Source organism: Chiloscyllium punctatum, chromosome 24 (assembly GCF_047496795.1).
Source record: "Chiloscyllium punctatum isolate Juve2018m chromosome 24, sChiPun1.3, whole genome shotgun sequence".
Taxonomy (NCBI): Eukaryota; Metazoa; Chordata; class Chondrichthyes; order Orectolobiformes; family Hemiscylliidae; genus Chiloscyllium; species Chiloscyllium punctatum.
The window spans coordinates 83,713,922-83,734,573 of NC_092762.1; the positions used below are offsets into that span (position 1 = coordinate 83,713,922).

Below are 20,652 nucleotides of genomic sequence, written 5' to 3' on the forward strand. Positions count from 1 at the left end.
CCTTGATGTCCTCACCAATGTTTATCTCTCAATCAAATTCACCAAAAGCTCTGGAAGTGATCAGATTCCTATTTTTCAGATCTTCCTGTCTGCAAATTGGCTACCTCACACGATATAACAGTGACTTCATTTCAAAAAATATTTCATTGGCTGTAAAATGTTTTAGGAATTCCTGCTGATGTTACGTAAATGCATTTTTTTTTCTGCTTGTCCCAGTTTAACATTTTTTAAGTAAAAAGGTACAGAAACGTACCGGTATAAGTCACACTGTCTGAGGTGTGGGCTTAACTTTGCTACTATGTCAGTACAACAATTGCAAGAAAGTTTATGTGCTGTACTTTTTGAATGAAGTGTTCTTAAAGATTTTTTTGGAACAGTAAAGAAACTAAGGGTTACATGAGAGGCGGCTAAGTGGAGCTGAGGCCATGAAAAGATCAGCCATGATCTTGCTGAATGGTGGGGCAGGCTCGAAGGGCCAGATGGACTATTCCTGCTCCTAGTTCTTATGTTTTTTAAAACCATTTGCCCATTTACCTAGATGCAGATGACCCCATGGCACCACTTAAAGAACAGGAACACTCTCCCTAACTAACATTTATTCCTTGACTGGCAATACTGAGAAACTTGACTGACGGGGTGTTTTTTAACCTGGAAGTTATTTGTGGAACCTCGCTGTGCACAATTAGCTAATAGCCCTGTTACCATAGCAACAGTGACTATATTTTAATTCAAGAAATGTAAGATGCTTTAGGATATTTTGAGGCACTATTAAGCCACTCTGAACATAAGTTCCTAGTTCATTTTGCCCTCCTCAACTACAAAACAGAATCAAAAAAATCTCATTGCATCAAATTATAATTGGTAATAATAATTGGAACATTGCATGTACATATTTTAAATATTTTTAGTTATTTGAACTCTAGCACTTGCCTCTCCGTAGTATATGACTAAAGTCAGGATATAATGCCAAGTTTTCCTGTGGCTTGCACCTTGTTTGATTGACAGGCTCAGCTTCAATCCACATTACGGCGCTTGCCCAAAGTGTCGTGAAGGTTTCGCCAGCACTGTCGTGAACGGTAGCGGAAGCTGAGGGTTCGGTTTCCGGCAAGATGGCGGTGTCGTTGGTGTGTGAGGAGACGGGGAGCAGGTGAGGAAGTGGGGAAAGGGGGCACTCGGGGATCACGAAGGGTCGGGGCAGTGTTCCAGACTGCAGAGGGCGGGATGGAGGGATGGAGGGATGGAGGGAAAGTTATAGTCGAAGGTCCATGTGGTTGCTATGGTGAGGGGTCACCTCATGCTTTCCGTGCACATGGTTGCTATAGCTGCAAGTTGTTGCTATGGGAACGGGTCTCCTGTTGCTATAGGTGCATGCGGTTGCTATGAGGAGGGGTTCGTGTGGTTGCTATGGGGAGAGGTGTCCTGTTGCTATGGGGAGGAGTGAGTGCTGTAGCTATGGACCTGTGTGGTTGCTATGGGGAGGAGTGAGTGCTGTAGCTATGGACCTGTGTGGTTGCTATGGGGAGAGGTGTCCTGTTGCTATGGGGAGGAGTGAGTGCTGTAGCTATGGGGAGAGGTGTCCTGTTGCTATGGGGAGGAGTGAGTGCTGTAGCTATGGACCTGCGTGGTTGCTATGGGGAGAGGTGTCCTGTTGCTATGGGGAGGAGTTAGTGCTGTAGCTATGGACCTGTGTGGTTGCTATGGGGAGGCCTCTGCTTTTGCCGTAGGTCCATGTGACTGGTATGGATAGGGGATCCATGTGGTTGCTGTGGGTTGGGATCTACAGGGAAGCTGTCAGTTGTTGCTATGGGAGACTGGCTGCTGTGGGGAATGGGTCTCTTAATGTGAAGGGTTCAACATGGTTACACTTAGCGGGGCTTCATGTGGATGCTGTTCCTTGGGGCAAGTGTGTATGTGGTCACCATTGATGCTGGGGTTAAAAGGCTCCAGGATTAAATGCATAAGAGCGATAGAATTAGAAACAGATATAAATAGACAATAGACAATAGACAATAGATGCAGGAGTAGGCCATTCTGCCCTTCGAGCCTGCACCGCCATTCAATATGATCATGGTTGATCATTCCTAATCAGTATCCTGTTCCAGCCTTATCTCCATACCCCTTGACTCCACTATCTTTAAGAGCTCTATCCAATTCTTTCTTAAAAAGAATCCAGAGACTGCGCCTCCACTGCCCTCTGGGGCAGAGCATTCCACACAGCCACCACTCTCTGGGTGAAGTAGTTTCTCCTCATCTCTGTCCTAAATGGTCTACCCCGTATTTTTAAGTTGTGTCCTCTGGTTCGGCACTCCCCCATCAACGGAAATATGTTCCCTCCTGCCAGAGTGTCCAGTCCTTTCATAAGCCTATATGTTTCAATCAGATCCCCTCTCAGTCTTCTAAACTCAAGGGTACACAAGCCCAGTCGCTTCAGTCTTTCCGTGTAAGGCAATCCTGCCATTCCAGGAATTGACCTCGTGAACCTACGCTGCACTCCCTCAATAGCCAGAATGTCTTTCCTCAAATTTGGAGACCAGAACTGTACACAGTACTCCAGGTGTGGTCTCACCAGGGCCCTGTACAGCTGCAGAAGCACCTCTTTGCTTCTATACTCAATCCCTCTTGTTATGAAGGCCAGCATGCTATTAGCCTTCTTCACGACCTGCTGTACCTGCATGCTTGCCTTCATTGACTGGTGGACAAGAACACCCAGATCTCTCTGAACAGCCCCTTTACCTAATTTGATACCATTGAGGTAGTAATCTGCCTTCCTGTTCTTGCCACCAAAGTGGATAACCAGACATTTATCCACATTAAACTGCATCTGCCATGCATCTGCCCACTCACCTAACTTGTCCAGGTCACCCTGTAATCCCCTAACATCCTCATCACATTTCACCCTACCACCTAGCTTTGTGTCATCAGCAAATTTGCTAATGTTATTGCTGATACCATCTTCTATATCATTTACATATATTGTAAAAAGCTGCGGTCCCAGCACGGATCCCTGCGGTACCCCACTGGTCACTGCCTGCCATTTTGAAATGGAGCCGTTAATCACTACCCTTTGTTTCCTATTAGCCAACCAATTCTCTATCCAATCTAGTACTTTGCCCCCAATCCCGTGCGCCCTAATTTTACTCACTAACCTCTTGTGTGGGACTTTATCAAAAGCTTTCTGAAAGTCCAGGTACACTACATCCACTGGATCTCCCTCGTCCATCTTCCGAGTTACATCCTCAAAAAATTCAAGAAGATTAGTCAAGCATGATTTCCCCTTCATAAATCCATGCTGACTCTGTCCTATCCTGTTACTATTATCCAGATGTGCCGTAATTTCATCCTTTATAATAGACTCCAGCATCTTTCCCACCACTGAGGTCAGACTAACTGGTCTATAATTTCCTGCTTTCTCCCGCCCACCCTTCTTAAAAAGTGGCACAACATTAGCCGCCCTCCAATCCTCAGGAACCAACCCCGATTCTATTGAACTCTGGAAAATAATCACCAGCACCCTTCATGGATTCCAGAATTAATACAGTGCAAAATATTGATACCAACCCATAGCAACCACATCCCAATATAGATCCCTATCCATAGCCATTCAGCCCATTATGTCTGCACATTTTTTCTAAATGCCGTTCCCTTGCATTCTCCCCATAGCTCTGCACATTCTTCTTTTTCAAAAATACGGTCTGATTTCCCTTTTCAAGCTTCAATTTATTTTTGTTATTTTGCAGGCTGGCCAGCACTTATTGCCTATCTTTAGTTGCCCTTTCAAAGGTAGTAGTGAGCTGCCTTCCTGAACAGCTGCAGTCCATGTGTTATAGGTAGATCATTAATGCTATTAGGGAGGGTGTTCCAGAGCTTTGACACAGAAACAGTGAAGGAATGGCAATATATTTCCAGGTCGGGGTGGTGTGTGACTTGAAGGTGAGCTTGCAGATTGTGGTGTTCCCATGTGTCTGCTGCCCTTGTCCTTCTAGATGATAGTGGTCATGGCTTTGGAAGTTGTTGTCGAAGGAGACTTGATGAACTTGTGCAATGCATGGTGAAAGGAGTGAATATTTGTAGATATGGTGCCAATCAAGCTGGCTGCTTTGTCCTGGATGTTGTAAAGCTTCTTGAGTTTTGTTGGAGCTGCACCTATCCAGGTAACCTGCCTTGACTACACTATGAGAAAGTGAGGACTGCAGATGCTGGGGATCAGAGCTTAAAAATGTGTTGCTGGAAAAGCGCAGCAGGTCAGGCAGCATCAAAGGAGAAGGAGAATCGACGTTTCGGGCATAAGCCCTTCTTCAGGAATCTGAATTCCTGAAGAAGGGCTTATGCCTGAAACGTCGGTTCTCCTGCTCCTTTGATGCTGCCTGACCTGCGCTTTTCCAGCAACACATTTTTATGCCTTGACTACACTATCAGGCAGCATATTCCAGGCCCTAACCACTCTCTGTTTGAAAAAAGCTTTTTTTAAAATCATATCACTTTTGCTTCTTTGTGTGCCCCTTTATCCTTGATTCTTTCACAATAGGAACTTTTTGCCCCTATCTACTCTGTCCAGAACCCTCATAACTTTAATTACTTGTATAGATCCCTTTTCTGCCTTTTTTTCCAAATCTGTTTTATTACTGATGTTCTCATGCTGGAACAATTGTTATGAATCTTTTCTGCATTGTCTCCAAGGCCTTCACACCCTTCCTAAAGAATGGCATCCTGATCTAGATGAAACCAAGCTCGTGTCTTGTACACGTACAACATTACTTCTTTGATCTTGTATTCTATGCTTCTTAATAAAGCCTCTTTAACCACTCAACCTTTCCTTCTACCTTCAATCAATTATGCTGTAATCCAGATTCCCTCTGCTCTTGCCCCATTCTTAAAATTTTATCTTTTATTCTCAATCAGAACCTGCCCTGCTATTCAGTTCAATCATGCCTGATCTTCAGTTTCAACTTTACTCTCTCTTTCCTGCCCCCCCTATCATTTGATTGCCTGAAAGACCACAAATCTGCCTATCTCATCCTCAAATATATTTAATGATGGAGCATCCAAAGGATAATTCCATAAACAATCTACATCTTCTCCTGAGCAGAAGTCTGACGTAGGTGCCCTTGTTGTCCAGATGTTTCAGGGATGAAGGCAGGGCTAGGGATATGGCATCTATTGTGAACCTATTATGTTGGTAGGGAAGTTACAGGGATCTAGGTAGGCTGGGCGACTGGAGTTGATGTGGGCCATGACTACCCTCTCAAAGCACTTCATGTTTATTGAGTGGAGGTGCCAGTGCTGGACTGGGGTGGACAAAGTTAAACATCACACAACACCAGGTTATAGTCCGACAGATTTATTTGGAAGGAGTAACTTTTAGTGCACTGCTCCTTCATCAGGTAACTAGTGTTGAGATCAGAGCTACTGACTGATAGTAAGGCACATTGCAGGTGCTTTCTTTGGTAAAGGGATGACAGTGGTCTTCTTGAAGCAGGTGGGGACTTGGGCTTATAGGAAGGAGAGGTTGAAGATGTCAGTGAATACCTTCCAAATCTAAATGTTTTCATGAGGCCACCTCTTAATCTAAACTCCAGAGAGTATAGGCCCAATGCATAACCATCTCATTCCAGAAACCACTCCAGAGAACTTTTGCTGCATTGCCTTCAAAGCAAGTAAAGGCTTCCTTAAATATGGAAATAAAACTGCACAGTGTGGTGTTACCACAACCCTATATCGTTGTAGCAAGACTTCTTTATTCTTGTGTTCTAATCCGTTAGAGAAAAGCTCTCAATTGCTTATTGCTTTCTATATCTGCATTCCTTACGTCTTCATAAACATCAACATTTACAAGTTTTGCGTGTTTTACAAAATATTTTGCCTTTCAGTTTTTACTACCAAAGTGAATAACCTTGCACGTCCCCATAATAAATTTCACTTGCCACTTTGTTACCCACTCATCTACTCTCTCTCTAACTCTTTCCAGCCTCTTTAGGGCTTGCAGTCCCATCTCACTTCATGCTGCAAAAGTACGTTATTGCCTGTGAAGTGCTTTGGTGTGTCTTGAGGTCATGAGAGGTGTTATATAAATGCAAGCCTTCCTTTATCATTTTTGACAATTCTGTCAAGCCTGAGGTCTCTTGTTTGTCCACAGAGTGAGTTCAGTCCTTAACCGTGATGTGAAGCAATTTGGAAAGAAGTTCTTATTTGATCGTAATGAGGAAACCTGCTGGAATTCAGATCAGGTAATAATTAACGATGGCTCAGGAAGAAATGGAATCCCATGGGACTGTTCAATATTGCGTTGTCAATTGTTGTGAACTTAGCTAAAACAAAAACTTACGTTTATGTGTTCTGTTTAAGAACTTAGGATGTCCTAAACACTTTACAGCCTATTAAGAACCTCTGAGATGCAGTCATTGTTGCAGTGTGAGAAAGATGGCAGCCAGTTTGCACACAGCAAGTTCCCACAAACAAACATTGTGATAATAATCAGATAGCAATACAGTCATACAGCACAGAAACAGACCCTTCGGTTAATCCAGTCGACACTGACCATAATCCTAAACTAAACTACTCACACCTGCCAGTGCTTGGCCCGTAGCTCTCCAAACCTTTCCTATCCTTGTACTTATCCAAATGTCTTTTAAATATTGTAACTGTAACTGCATCCATCACGACCTCTTGCAGTTCATGCCACACACAAACCACTCTGTGTAAAAAAAGGTTTGCCCCTCATGTTCTTTTCAAATCTTGCTCCTCTCACCTTAAAAATTCCATCATCTTGATTGAGGATGAATGTTCGTCAGAATACTGGGGGTAATTCTCCTGTTCCTCTCCCATGGGACTTGAGAGGACAGACTGGGCCTTGGTTTAATGTTTCTTTTGAAAGATTGGACGAGAATTATATTCAACTACAATATCTAACCTCATGGCCCAGCTTATCACTCCCCCTACCATTATAATCAAGCTAGGGGTTCAGACAGGATCATTGGAGAGTAACAGGGTATTCCAGGAGCATACATCAAAGGTATCTTTGTGGTTAAGCTACAACACAAGACTCAATGCATGCCAAACAGGGGAAACAACATGCAATAGACAAGGCTCAGTGATCCCACACATTCAGGTCAACGCTGTGCACTTATGCCATATCCAATCCTGAATCGTGGTGAACAATTAAACAACTAACAGGAGGAGGAGAAACCTCCATAAATATCCCATTCACCTTGATGATGAGCCCAGCATAACATTGCAAAATATAAAACATGCATTTGTAATTCTCTTTAGCCAGAAGTGCCAAGTGGATGATTCAGTGTGGAAAATCACCCAGGTATGTCTTATCCATAAAAAAGCAGGGCAAATTCAATCAAGTCAAATGCTGGCCTATCAGTGTTCTCTCAATCATCTGCAAAGTGGTGGAAGGGGTCATCAACAGTGCTTTCAGTAGAACTTAATCAGCAATAATGTGCTCATGGATGCTTTGTTTCAATTCTACCAGACACACTCAGCTCCTGCATCATCACAGCCTTGGCCCAAACTTGGATTAAAGCTGAATCCCAACGGTGAGGTCGGAGTAACTGCTTTTGATGTCAAAACAGCATTTAACTGAGTGCAGCTGAATTGAATCAGTGTAAATCAGGGGGGAAACTCTCCACTGGGTTGAGTCATAACCAGGTAAAAACAATGACTACAGATGCTGGAAATCAGATTCTGGATTAGAGTGGTATTGGAAAAGCACAGCAGTTCAGGCAGCATCCGAGCAGAGTCATAACCAGCACAAAGGAGGTTGGCAATGGTTATTGGAAGGGAAAAAGTGAGGACTGCAGATGCTGGAGATCAGAGCTGAAAATGTGTTGCTGGAAAAGTGCAACAGGTCAGGCAGCATCCAAGGACCAGGAGAATCGACGTTTCTGGCATGAGCACGAAGAAGGGCTCCTGATTCCTGAAGAAGGGCTCATGCCCAAAACGTCGATTATCCTGTTCCTTGGATGCTGCCTGACCTGCTGTGCTTTTCCAGCAACACATTTTCAGGAATGGTTATTGGAAGCCAATCATCTCAGTTCCAGGACATCGCTGCAGAAGTGTCCTAGTGTACTCTGTCCATCATCTTCAGCTGCTTCATCAGTGCCCTTCCATCCACTATAAGCTCAGAAGTGGCATGTTTGCTGATGATACACTGATTGAGCACTGTTTGCAAATCCTGAGATACTGAAACGGTCTGTCACCATAGGCAGCAAAACCTGGACAGCATTCTCGTTTGAACTGAGACGTTGCAAGTAACATTTGTGCCACACACTTGCTATCTACAACAGGAATGAATCTAATCATTCTATGGCATTCAGTGGCACTACATCACTGAACCACCCACAAACAACATCCCAGGTGTTGCTATCAAACAGAAACTGAACTGTACTAGCCATATATAAATGCTATACAATGTAAAATATTATATATGCTGTATACAAGAGAAACTTAGAGACTGTAAGTTACAAGGTGAGTAACTTGCTTCCTGAGTCTCCAAAACCTCTCAGCCATTTACAAAGCACAGGTCAGGAGTGTGGATGCTCTCCTCTTTCCTGGATGAATGCAGCTCCAACAATTTCTCCACAATCTGCGCACGGTGACAGCAGTGTGTTCGATGTACCAGATGCACGTTTTAAACTCATAATGTATGCCATCTGGAACAAAAAGGGCAGCAGACGCAAAGTAACTTCATTATCTCCAAGTTCTCCTTCAAGACAAACACCAGCCTGACTTGAGACTGTATTGCTGTTCCTTCCCAATCACTTATCAAAATGCTGGAGCTCCCATGCTGACAAGCTTACTGCACCAAGTGGACTGCAAGAACCAAGAAGGCTCACCATCTTCTTGAGGGCAATTAGAGATAGGCATTAGATGTTGACAGAGTCAATGACAACTGCATGCAGCACTTCCGGCTTCGCACGTTGAGCACAGTGCTGTTGGGAGAACCAAAGTGACTTTCTGATGTTGTGTTTTATCATAGCCCCTTAGATGAGAATTAGGGAAGAGTTGACAAAGGTGTTCAAAATTACAAAGAATATTAAAAGATTGAATAAAGGAAAGCGGTTTTCAGTGGTAGGAGTCCAGTATAAAGAGTGTGCATGCACATTTAAGGTAATTGGCAAAATAATCTGAGCAGAGGTAATGAGAATTTAATTTCTTACACGAGTTCTTGTAGTTTGGAATGTATTGTCAGAAGAAATGTTAAAGGCTGCTTCAATGGTGAAATGGGGAAAGAAATTGGACATGTGTTATTGAAAAAGATAGAACAATTTAATGTCCATAGGGAAAGGGTAGATCAGTAAGTCTAACTTTTTGGTAATTCTTTCAAAGTACGGCTGGTACATTTTTTGCTGGAGTGTAGGAGGTTGAGGGGTCACCTTATTAACATTTATAAAGTCATGAGGAGCATGGATAAGGTGAATGACAAGGGTCTTTTTCCTAGGGTGGAAGAGTTTAATAGTGGGGGGGGGCATATTTCTATGGTGAGACGAGAAAGGTTGAAAAAGGATATGATGTGGAATGTGTGGAATGAACTGCCAGAGAAAGTGGTGGGTACAGGTTCAGTTACAACATTTAGGAGACATTTGAATACGTTCATGAAAAGGAAAGGTTTGGAGGGATATGGGCCATGCACAGACAGATAGGACTAGTCTAGTTTGGGAACATGGTCAGTATGGACTAGTAGACTGAAGGATCTATTTTCATGCTGTATGATTCTATAATTAATTATCAGCATAGCCAAACTACTACCTTCTCTATGATTTATTCTGAAGCTTATCAGCGCACGTTGCAGTTTCTGTAGCAGCCACTGAGAGGCACAAGAGAGCAGCCAAGCTTCCACCCACTTCAAGTCTCAACTGAAAAGCAAATTATATCATAAGTAGTTAGACTGTAACTAAAATAACAAAAGCCCAGACAGGCTGTAAAGATAATGTTTTTAGCTGGGCCAATTTTCCTCAAATTGAAAAATAAATAGCAAGACAGGAACAGTATTTTTTATCAGGTCTCTGAACCAAGTTGTTATGCTTTATTAAAGTTCCATATACCTGTCCAAACTGTGGCTAATATTTGGCACCCACACATATCAGTTGTTTCTTGTTGCTTTGTTGTTTTTTTGAATTTAATTAACCCTGAGGCATTTTGAAAGAGCAGTCTGTTCACCCACTAAGTGTCAAATCCTAACTCAATACCCAAGATTTGTTGGTGTGTGTAACTTGATATGTTTGATAATTAATCGGGTTTATTGATGTGCAGCCCAAGGCATGGCACACATCTGAGCAACTTAGGAAGGCACAATTCTGAACAATCCTCCAGCAAGACTTGGCATATGGAGCTTAACTCAATAAACCTGAGGACCACACATTCATCCTTTTATTAAATATCTTCCTTTTATTTTAAATTAGTTCATTCAGGGAATATTGGCTGCTGCAGCCAGAGTCATTTGTTTCCCAACCTTGTCACCCTGGGTTAGGTACTGGTGAGCCACTGCAGTCTGAGAGGTGAAGAAGCTTCCTCAGAGTGTTGTTTGGTAAGGAATTCCCAGATTGTTTTCAGCGGTAGTGAAGGAATGCCAGTCCACAACGGGCCTTGATTCCAGACTACACAGGCTTCACCTTGAGGTTGGGAGACCGCTCTGGAATCATCTCGAGGCTGGGGTTAATGCTGAGGCCACGCCGGGCAGAAGGATGACCACAGGCCAGTGGGAGACCACCAGGCTGGGCCGAGAGACCGTCTGGCTGGGAGGACACCAGGCCAGGAGAGCGCTTCAGGCCAGCAAAAGACAGCCATGTTTGGCTGGAAGAGAGGTGTGACAGAGTCCAAGTCTGCACTGAGGCCAGGAGTTCAGGACGTCACCGAGAAGGAGAAACAGAGAAAAAGAAACACAAAAGAGAGACAAAAAGAAAAAGAAACTGACGGAACGGACAAGCTCCAGCCAAATATTACCCACAGTTTGGACAGATGTATAGAACTTTAATAAAGCATAACAACTTGGTTCAGAGACCTGATTATTCTGGCATCATCTTGGAGTACCATTTGTAAGAGTCATTCCATATAGTGTCAGCCATTGCCTCGCTAGCTGTTCTCAGGAGTTTGCAGAGCCAGGTATCACTCCAGAGGCTTGTGCACAATATCTAGTTTGACATTCAAGAGCAATACAGAGGGTGTGCTGCACTGTTGGAGGTGCCATCCTTCAGAAGAGATGTTAATCTGAGATCCTGTAAAAGGTCATACGGCAATTTTGCAAGAATAGCTTCTATACAACATCAGTCACTGAACCAATATAACTGAAATCAAATTCTCTTCAGCCTATAAACATACAAATTAAGAGCAAGAGTAAACTACTCAGCCCCTTAAGCCTGTCCTGACATTCAATAAAATCATTCCTGATGAAGGGCTTTTGCCCGAAATGTCGATTTTCCTGCTCCTCGGACGCTGCCTGACCTGCTGTGCTTTTCCAGCACCACTCTGACTTGATTCAATAAAATCATGGCTAATCTGATTGCTTCACATTCCACTGATCCCCTGATAACCTTTAACCCCACAGCTTATATCAAGAATGTTTCTATGTCTGCCTCAAAAGATTCAAACAACATCCTCCTAACATTTTTGAGAAAGTGTTCCCAAACATCTCAGCCCATTGTGAGGAAAAAATGCACCTTATTTCTCTGATTGTTGCTTGTTGTTTGTGGTGACCATAAGACCATGAGACATAGGAGTGGAAGTAAGGCCATTTGGCCCATCGAGTCCACTCCGCTATTCAATCACGGCTGACGGGCATTTCAACTCCACTTACCCGCATTCTCCCCGTAGCCCTTAATTCCTTGTGACATCAAGAATTTATCAATCTCTGCCTTGAAGACATTTAGCATCCCAGCCTCTACTGCACTCTGCGGCAATGAATTCCACAGGCCCACCACTCTCTGGCTGAAGAAATGTCTCTGTATTTCTGTTGTGAATTTACCCCCTCTAATTCTAAGGCTGTGTCCATGGGTCCTAGTCTCCTCACCTAACGAAAACAATTTCCTAGTGTCCACCCTTTCTAAGCCATGTATTATCTTGTAAGTTTCTATTAGATCTCCCCTTAATCTTCTAAACTCCAATGAATACAATCCCAGGATCCTCAGCCGTTCCTCGTATGTTAGACCTACCATTCCAGGGATCATCCGTGTGAATCTCCGCTGGACACGTTCCAGTGCCAGTATGTCCTTCCTGAGGTGTGGGGACCAAAACTGGACACAGTACTCCAAATGGGGCCTAACCAGAGCTTTATAAAGTCTCAGTAGCACAACGGTGCTTTTATATTCCAACCCTCTTGAGATAAATGATAACATTGCTTTCGCTTTCGTAATCACGGACTCAACCTGCATGTTGACCTTTAGCGAATCTTCGACTAGCACTCCCAGATCCCTTTGTACTTTGGCTTTATAAATTTCCTCACCATTTAGAAAGTAGTCTGTGCTTGTATTCTTTTTTCCAAAGTGCAAGACCTCGCATTTGCTCACATTGAATTCCATCAGCCATTTCGTGGACCACTCTCCCAAACTGTCTAGATCCTTCTGCAGCCTCCCCACTTCCTCAGTACTACCTGCCTGTCCACCTAACTTCATATCATCGGCAAACTTCGCCAGAATGCCCCCAGTCCCTTCATCCAGATCATTAATGTATAATGTGAACAGTTGCGGCCCCAACACTGAACCCTGCGGGACACCGCTTGTCACCGGCTACCATTCCGAAAAAGGGCGGCACGGTGGCACAGTGGTTAGCACTGCTGCCTCACAGCGCCAGAGACCTGGGTTCAATTCCCGCCTCAGGCGACTGACTGTGTGGAGTTTGCACGTTCTCCCCGTGTCTGTGTGGGTTTCCTCCGGGTGCTCCGGTTTCCTCCCACAGTCCAAAGATGTGCAGGTCAGGTGAATTGGCCATGCTAAATTGCCCGTAGTGTTAGGTAAGGGGTAAATGTAGGGGTATGGATGGGTTGCGCTTCGGCAGGTCGGTGTGGACTTGTTGGGCCGAAGGGCCTGTTTCCACACTGTAAGTAATCTAATCTAAAACCTTTTATCCCAACTGCCTTCTGTCAGATAGCCAATCCTCAATCCATCCCAGTAGCTCACCTCGAACACCATGGGCCCTCACCTTGCTCAGCAGCCTCCCGTGTGGCACCTTATCAAAGGCCTTTTGGAAGTCTAGATAGACCACATCCACTGGGTTTCCCCGGTCTAACCTACTTGTCACCTCTTCAAAGAATTTCAACAGGTTTGTCAGGCACGACCTCCCCTTACTAAATCCATGTTGACTTGTTCTAATCCGACCCTGCTCTTCCAAGAATTTAGAAACCTCATCCTTAATGATGGATTCTAGAATTTTACCAACAACCGAGGTTAGGCTAATTGGCCTATAATTTTCCATCTTTTGTCTTGATCCTTTCTTGAACAAGGAGGTTACAACAGCGATCTTCCAATCATCCGGGACTTTCCCTGACTCCAGTGACTTTTGAAAGATCTCAACCAACGCCTCTTCTATTTCCTCAGCCACCTCCCTCAGAAATCTAGGTTGTAGCCCATCGGGGCCAGGAGATTTATCAATTTTAAGACCTTTTAGCTTTTCTAGCACTTTCTCTTTTGTAATAGCAATCATACTCAACTCAGCCCCCTGACTCCCTTTAATTGTTGGGATATTACTCATGTCTTCTACTGTGAAGACTGATGCAAAGTACTTATTAAGTTCTCCAGCTATTTCCTTATCTCCCATCACTAGGCTTCCAGCATCAGTTTGAAGTGGCCCAATGTCTACTTTTGCCTGTCATTTGTTTCTTATGTGACGTGTCTCACCCAAATTGCCTGTGAACATCTCTTAGATTTCAGCACTGTGAAATTATTTAATTATCTGTGAAGTACTTTGGGATGTCCCGTAAAGACGAAAGGTACAATCGAAATGTAAATCTTTCTTTAACTGATACATTTCCAGTTTGTTCTCTACCAGCTCTGTGCTGTTAACATACATTGTTCTTTCAGACTCAAACTGACCCACTGTATATTTGTGGTTAATTTCAGTAATCCTTTCTGTGTTTTATCTCCCCATGTCTCAGGGCCCCTCCCAGTGGGTGCTGCTCGAGTTCCCTCAGACTGTAAAGGTGACTGAATTACAGCTGCAGTTCCAAGGTGGATTCACAGGCAGGTCATGCAGACTCGAAGGTAAATTCAGGCTTACTCATAAATAGGCATATCCCAGTCTCTCACAAATTTGAGTATCACACAAGGCCTGTTTTCTGTCATTGTTTCATAACCTCCCATCACGGTATGGGGCCCTGGATAGGGAGTGTCAGCAATCGTACCAGTTTACCTTTTCCTTCGATCCGCCTGCATTTCTAACCCTGAGTTGCTGAAACCCAGTAGAATCCTCTATCAGCAGCCTGCCTTAGATCTGATATCTCAATACATTAAACCTTGAATTATCTTGGGTCTTGTTCTTCTGAAAAATCAGGAGTGAAATCAAAGGGTTCAGGTTATGATCTGGAATCTGTCTGAAAGCAGAATGGTAGCAAATTCAGCAATAACTTTTCAGAAAATGGATTGGATAAGCCAAAATTTACAGAACATTGGGGAAAGAACAGTGTGGTAATTGGATAGATTTTTCAAAGAGCTGGCAAGATATGACAAATAAGTAGCCTCCTGTGTTGTGTCATTCTGGAGATGGGCTCAGCTTGGTGTTTAGAATCTTCTGAGACAATTTGTCGAAGAAACATAGAGGTGCCTTTGCTAGTTTATACCATATCTGGGACTTGCTGCCCATGAAGTGTAGTATATGTTGTCTACGTGGATTTTAGTAAGGCATTTGACAAGGTCCCATGTGGCAGACTAGTCTAAAAGTAAATACCCATGGGATACAGGGTAATGTGGCAAATTGGATCCCAAGTTGGCTTAGAAACAGGAAACAAAGGGTGACAGTCAATGGCTGCCCTTGCAAATGGAAAGCTACTTCAAGCAGGACTTGGTGTTCGGACCCTGCTGTTTGTTTTATACATTAACAATTTGGACTTGAACTTGGGGGGCACAATTGGGAAATTTACAGACAATACAAAAATTGGCCATGTAGTGTAGAGGATAGCTATAAGCTCCAAAATGATACAGATGTGTTGGTGGGGTGGGCAGGAAAGTGACAGATGGAGTTCAACTCTGATAAGTGTGGTGTAGTGCTTTTAGAGAGGTCAAACAGTAAAAGGGAATACAGAATAAAAAGAAATACACTGGGAGGGCTGGATGAAGTGAGAAATCGTAGTGTGCAAGTGCACAGGTCCCGAAAGATAGCAGTACAGGTAAATAAGGTTGTAAAAGAGGCATTTGGAATGCTCTCCTTCATTGACAGAGGTACAGAATACAAAAGTAGGGATATAATGATGAAACTATACAAGACTAATATAGTTTCTGAGAGACTACTGGAGTATTGTGTCCAATTCTGGTCACCACATTACAGGAAGAATGTAATGGCTGTGGAGTCAATGCAGAGACGATTTAGGTTAGATTAGATTAGATTCCCTACAGTGTGGAAACAGGCCCTTCAGACAACAAGTCCACATCGACCTTCAAAGAGCAACTCACCCAGCCCCATTCCCCTACATTTACCCCTGACTAATCCATCTAACACTACGGGCAATTTAGCATGGCCACCTGACCTGCACATCTTTGACTGTGGGAGGAAAACAAAGCACCCGGAGGAAACCCTCGCAGACACGGGGAGAATATGCAAACTCCACACAGTCAGTTTACTGGAAGGTTGCCAGGGCCAGAGAATTGTAGCTATGAGGAGAGGTTGGAAATGTTGGGATTGTTTTCCTTGAAACAGGGCATGTGAGGAAATCAGTTTTATGCAGTAGGTGGTGGGTGTCTGAATTTCGCTGTCTGAGTTGGTAGTGGAGACAGAAACCCTAAACTCATTTTTAAAATAAAATGTACCAGGATCTGCACCTTAAGTGCTGTAAGCTGCAGGCCTGTGGGCCATGTGCAGGAAGATGGGATCAGAAAGAGCATCTGGGTGTCTTTAGGTTAGTATGGATAAGATGGGCTGAATGGCCCTCTTCTGTGCTGTATCATTTCTGTGATTCTATGAGGGTGGTGCAAATGGAAGCAATCAAATTTCAAAGGTAAATAACATAGGAACTTGAAGGAAACAAATCTGCTGACCTATAGAGATCATGTAGTGATGATGGAACTGACTGGATTGTTCTCTCGTCAGTATGGTCTCAATGGGCAAAATGGCTTCATTCTAAGGATCAATTACATCACAGCTTTGCAAGTTCAAAAAGAATATTGAAGGGGAAATTGGCTGTCATATTTTGTACACCTAATGCCTTTAATCAAGAAAAATGTCCCAGCCCATAGGATTCTACACAGCCACCTGAGAATACAGATGTAGCTTTTGTTTTAGTAAATGTTTCATGTATTATTGCTCACTGAATATACCCTCTGCACCATCAGAAGGCACCAGATGGAAATTTGTGTTGCAGACATTTCGTCCCCTGTCCAGGTGACATCCTCAGTGCTTGGGAGCCTCCTGTGAAGCGCTTCTGTGAGGTTTCCTCCGGCATTTATAGTGGTTTGAATCTAGAGGATGTCACCTAGACAGGGGATGAAACGTCTGCAACACAAATTCCCAGCTCGGCGAACAAAACCACAACAACGAGCACCCGAGCTACAAATCTTCTCACAAAGTTTGAGGCACCAGATCTTAAATATTTGGAAGAGAGATCTTAGTGAAACAACTCCATGAAGGCTGGTATCCCATCACCAACTCCCCCTTTATTTTCACTTCCATATAACCTGACACTGACCCAGCTAGCTCAGAGCCGGGTCCTGGAGTGAGCAGAACCCTCACACTCCTGTTTACATATTGGCAGCAGAGCTCTCTGAGGCTGTTGACCTGGTCCAATCAGGGAAATCATGTTCTATGACGTCCACCTGGCTGACCTCATTACAATCGCCACAGTTAGATTGGAGTCTGTTGCTCTCATTTGTTTTGTACCAAGTAGAAACAACCATATATTGAAATTGGATGTGCAGATTGCAGGTAGGTTCCCCCATCCTGTTAGGGCAGCACGGCAGCTCAGTGGCTAGCACTGCTGCCTCACAGCACCAGGGTCCCAGGTTCAATTCCAGCCTTAGGCAACTGTCTGTGTGGAGTGTCTGCGTGGGTTTCCTCCGGGTACTCCGGTTTCCTCCCACTTTCCAAAGGTGTACAGGTTAGGTGAATTGGCCATGCTAAATTGTCCATAGTTGTTAGGTGCATTAGTCAGAGGGCGGTGGTTTACTCTTTGGAGGGTCGGTGTGGACTTGTTGGGCCAAAGGGCCTGTTTCAACACTGTAGGGAATCTAATCTAATCTCAAAAGTGGGTGCTGGAGATTAGAGGCAAGATTAGAGTGGTGCTGGAAAAGCACAGCAGGTCAGGCAACATCCGAGGAGCAGAAAAATCGACATTTCGGGCAAAAGCCTCGGGGGCCACCCCCCCCCCTCCCATTTATCTCTCCATCCTGAGGCTCCCAGCCTCATTCCTGAAGAAGGGCTTTTGCCCGAAATGTCGATTTTCCTGCTCCTCAGATGCTGCCTGACCTACTGTGCTTTTCCAGCATCACTCTAATCCCGTCCCCCATCCTGTTACTGGAGTCCAGGAACATCCCAGTGTTTTAACACTGAGTTATGTATCACAAAGCTTTAGACACTGCATATACTATTAAAATTCTCAACACCTTTAATAACAAGAGTGAAAAGAATCCACAGAGCAAGTTGTTGAAAATGTCACAGTGCTAAAAGCACTTACCTGACACTTTTCATAAACACCAAATCTCTCAAAGTATTTAAAAGCCATTGAAATGCTACTTGAAGTTTAGTCATTTGTAATGTAGGAAATGCAGCAACCAATCTTCACAAAGCAAACTCTGACAAACAGCAATGTGATAATGCCCAGACACTTGTTTTAATATTGATTGAGAGATAAATATTGGCCAGGACACTAATAAGTTCCTTGCTTATTTTCAGAATAGTGCCATAGAATCATTTACTGACAACTGAGCAGGCAGATATAGGAGCTCCATTTAATGTCTCATTTGAAAGACATCAGCTCCCACAGTGCAGTGATCAAGACTGCTCCAGAGTCTCAACCTTGAAATTTGTTTATGCTGCAAAACTGAATAACCTTGCGGTTTTCCATAGTTTTGCTTATATTGCAACCAGCTCCATGACTAAACTTATTTAACTTTTGTTTCTTAGGTGGAAGAAAGGGATCCAATTTGGTGAAAATAGCTGACTTCTACCCCGAAGACACAAACTGCTTACAGATATCCTTCAGACACTTTGAGGCAGTATTAGTTTCTTTAGCAACACTGTTGTGTTAGATCTGTTTGTGTTTAGATATGTGAGGGCAAGGTCTATCACAGGAAGAATGAACTCCATTGGGTCACTAGGTGAATTTCCCTGTGAGTATGAATAAAAACTTAAGAAATGGGAGGCTTTACAGTTCTTCAAGCCTGCTGCAGTACTCAGTAAGATCATGACTGACCATCAACCTCAAATCCACCTTCCCAGACACTCCCCATCTCCCTTGACGTCCTTAGAATCCAGAAGTCAACCAGTCCAAGGCTTGAGTGCACCTGCCCCTGGGCATCCACAGCTCTCTTGGATAAAGAATTTTAAAGATCCACAAGCCTTCCAGTTAAGAGATTTCTTCTCATTCCAGTCTAAATGTAGGCCCCATGGGTGGTTTTAAAACACTGGAGAGTGCTTTCATCCACTCATCCATCAGCTGAGCCCCAGGGTTGCTTTTTAATAAATGAATGTTTACTTTTGTGAACACAGGAAGGCAGTTCTCTAAATTATTCCACATCGAATACATTATTTTTCTTCCTTATCTGTGACTCACAGATTCTCCATCCATGAGGAGTCCATTGCTGATAAATTAAAAATCATTTTTGAGGAAAGCACAGACTTCTTCGGAAGAATTGTTATCTATCATCTTGATGTTCTCGGTGAAAAATTATTGTAATGTATCTGATTATACTCACTGCCTGGAGAACCAGAAACCAGCTGGAACTGGGAATTCCCAAACACCCTGTCAGTGCCTCATGATATATAAACTCTAACATGATGCATTCCCTGGTTTCAGCTAATTCAGCCTGAAACTTGCCTTGGATCAGTGAGAAGGAGCTGAAGAACTTTATATCAGACAATTACAGGAAACATGTCTCGAGCACTGGTACTTAAAATATAAATTAGGACACATTACTGTTACACCTGACTTTTCATTTGCTTTTGGTATTCAATGATCAGTATACTGTAGGCAAATATCCTGAGCAGCATCGTTCCATAACCAGAGAGCTTAAGGAAATCCTGAGGCTCATTTTGTTTTTGGATGTGGACCATTGGTCAAGAGGCTGTAGAACTCCCATACAAACAAGCTCCTTATTGTTTCTTCACATTGCAAAGCTAGGCAATTGGTTATCTTGTATATCTTTGCAGGCAAAGTCCATTTTTAGTTGCTCCTCTTGGACTGAAGAATTCATTCGTTTTTAACCTTTCCTCATAGCTTAGTTCTCTGACAGCAGGTATTAAACATGTGGCTATTTGCATTATGACTACTTAGCTCACAGTGAATTCTATGAGTAAAATTAAGACAATTTATATTTATAGTGATATATCTCGGTTAGGGGCTAATTACTGCTGGACACATTCAGAGACCATCTGGAGACTAATTTCTTCTAGGCATCTCCAGGAGTCAGTGAGAAGCTTCAAAAGCACGTTCTGAAGCACGTCCAGGAATCATCACTGTCCAGGAGCTCTCTGCCCAATTGAAAGACCCATCAGACTACTGTGGAGTTCTTGGAAGTACACTGCACAGTCATGACTACTTATGTGTTTTCATCAGTTCTGATTTCTCAATATGGGTAATGTGGTCACATCTGTTAAGTCCAAAGCAGCTCTGAGCTTTAGTTCTTGGTTCAGTTGGGAGCCCTCTCAGTGGAGTTACAAGGTTATGAGCTGATGCCCTACTGCCAAGACTGAGGCAATAGAATCTAAGCTGCCAGAACCGAGAGTGCTGAATTGTCAGACATAACAGTGACCGACTTCTACATGAGGTGTTAATCTAGAGTCCTGTCATCATGCTCAATTGGGTGGTATTCTAAGAAGAACAAGGGGCGTTATGGGGCTACTGCCTGAAATGTCAACTCTTGCTCCTCGGATGCTGTCTGACCTGCTTTACTTTTTCCAGCTCTACATTTTTCCACTCTGATTCTCCAGCATCTGCAGTCCTCACTTTCCCTGAGTAATGGGCCCTTACCAACAGAATGAGAAAATGATCGGCCATTATCTCAGTGCTGTGGGTGAGATCTTAACTGTGTACAAATCGGCTCCAACTTTCACTTGTGTGGCAGCAACATCTGTGAACCACTTTGGAATATCCTGGTAGATGAGTGTTGAGAGAGTGTAATTGTAACATTACTAGACTATTATTCCAGAGGCTGGCCCTAATGATCTGGAGACCTGAATGTAGTTGACTATTAACTGCTGTATGAAACAGCCAAGCAAGCCCCTCAATTGGTACCAGGGGTTCACAATAAATACTGAGCTTGCCAATGATACCCACAGGCTGTGAACGAATGAAAC

At 43.5% G+C, this 20,652-nt stretch overlaps 1 protein-coding gene across 1 annotated transcript; it reads left to right on the top strand.

The window, feature by feature from the left end:
- The first annotated feature begins 1,098 nt into the window (after positions 1–1,098).
- Positions 1,099–19,272, top strand: nr2c2ap (nuclear receptor 2C2-associated protein). Its single transcript, XM_072594333.1, has 5 exons — positions 1,099–1,147; positions 6,134–6,224; positions 14,090–14,195; positions 18,262–18,329; positions 18,911–19,272. The coding sequence occupies exons 1-5, from the start codon at positions 1,110–1,112 to the stop codon at positions 19,031–19,033; spliced, it is 426 nt and encodes a 141-aa protein (XP_072450434.1). The 5' UTR covers positions 1,099–1,109; the 3' UTR covers positions 19,034–19,272.
- The last annotated feature ends 1,380 nt before the right edge of the window (positions 19,273–20,652 follow it).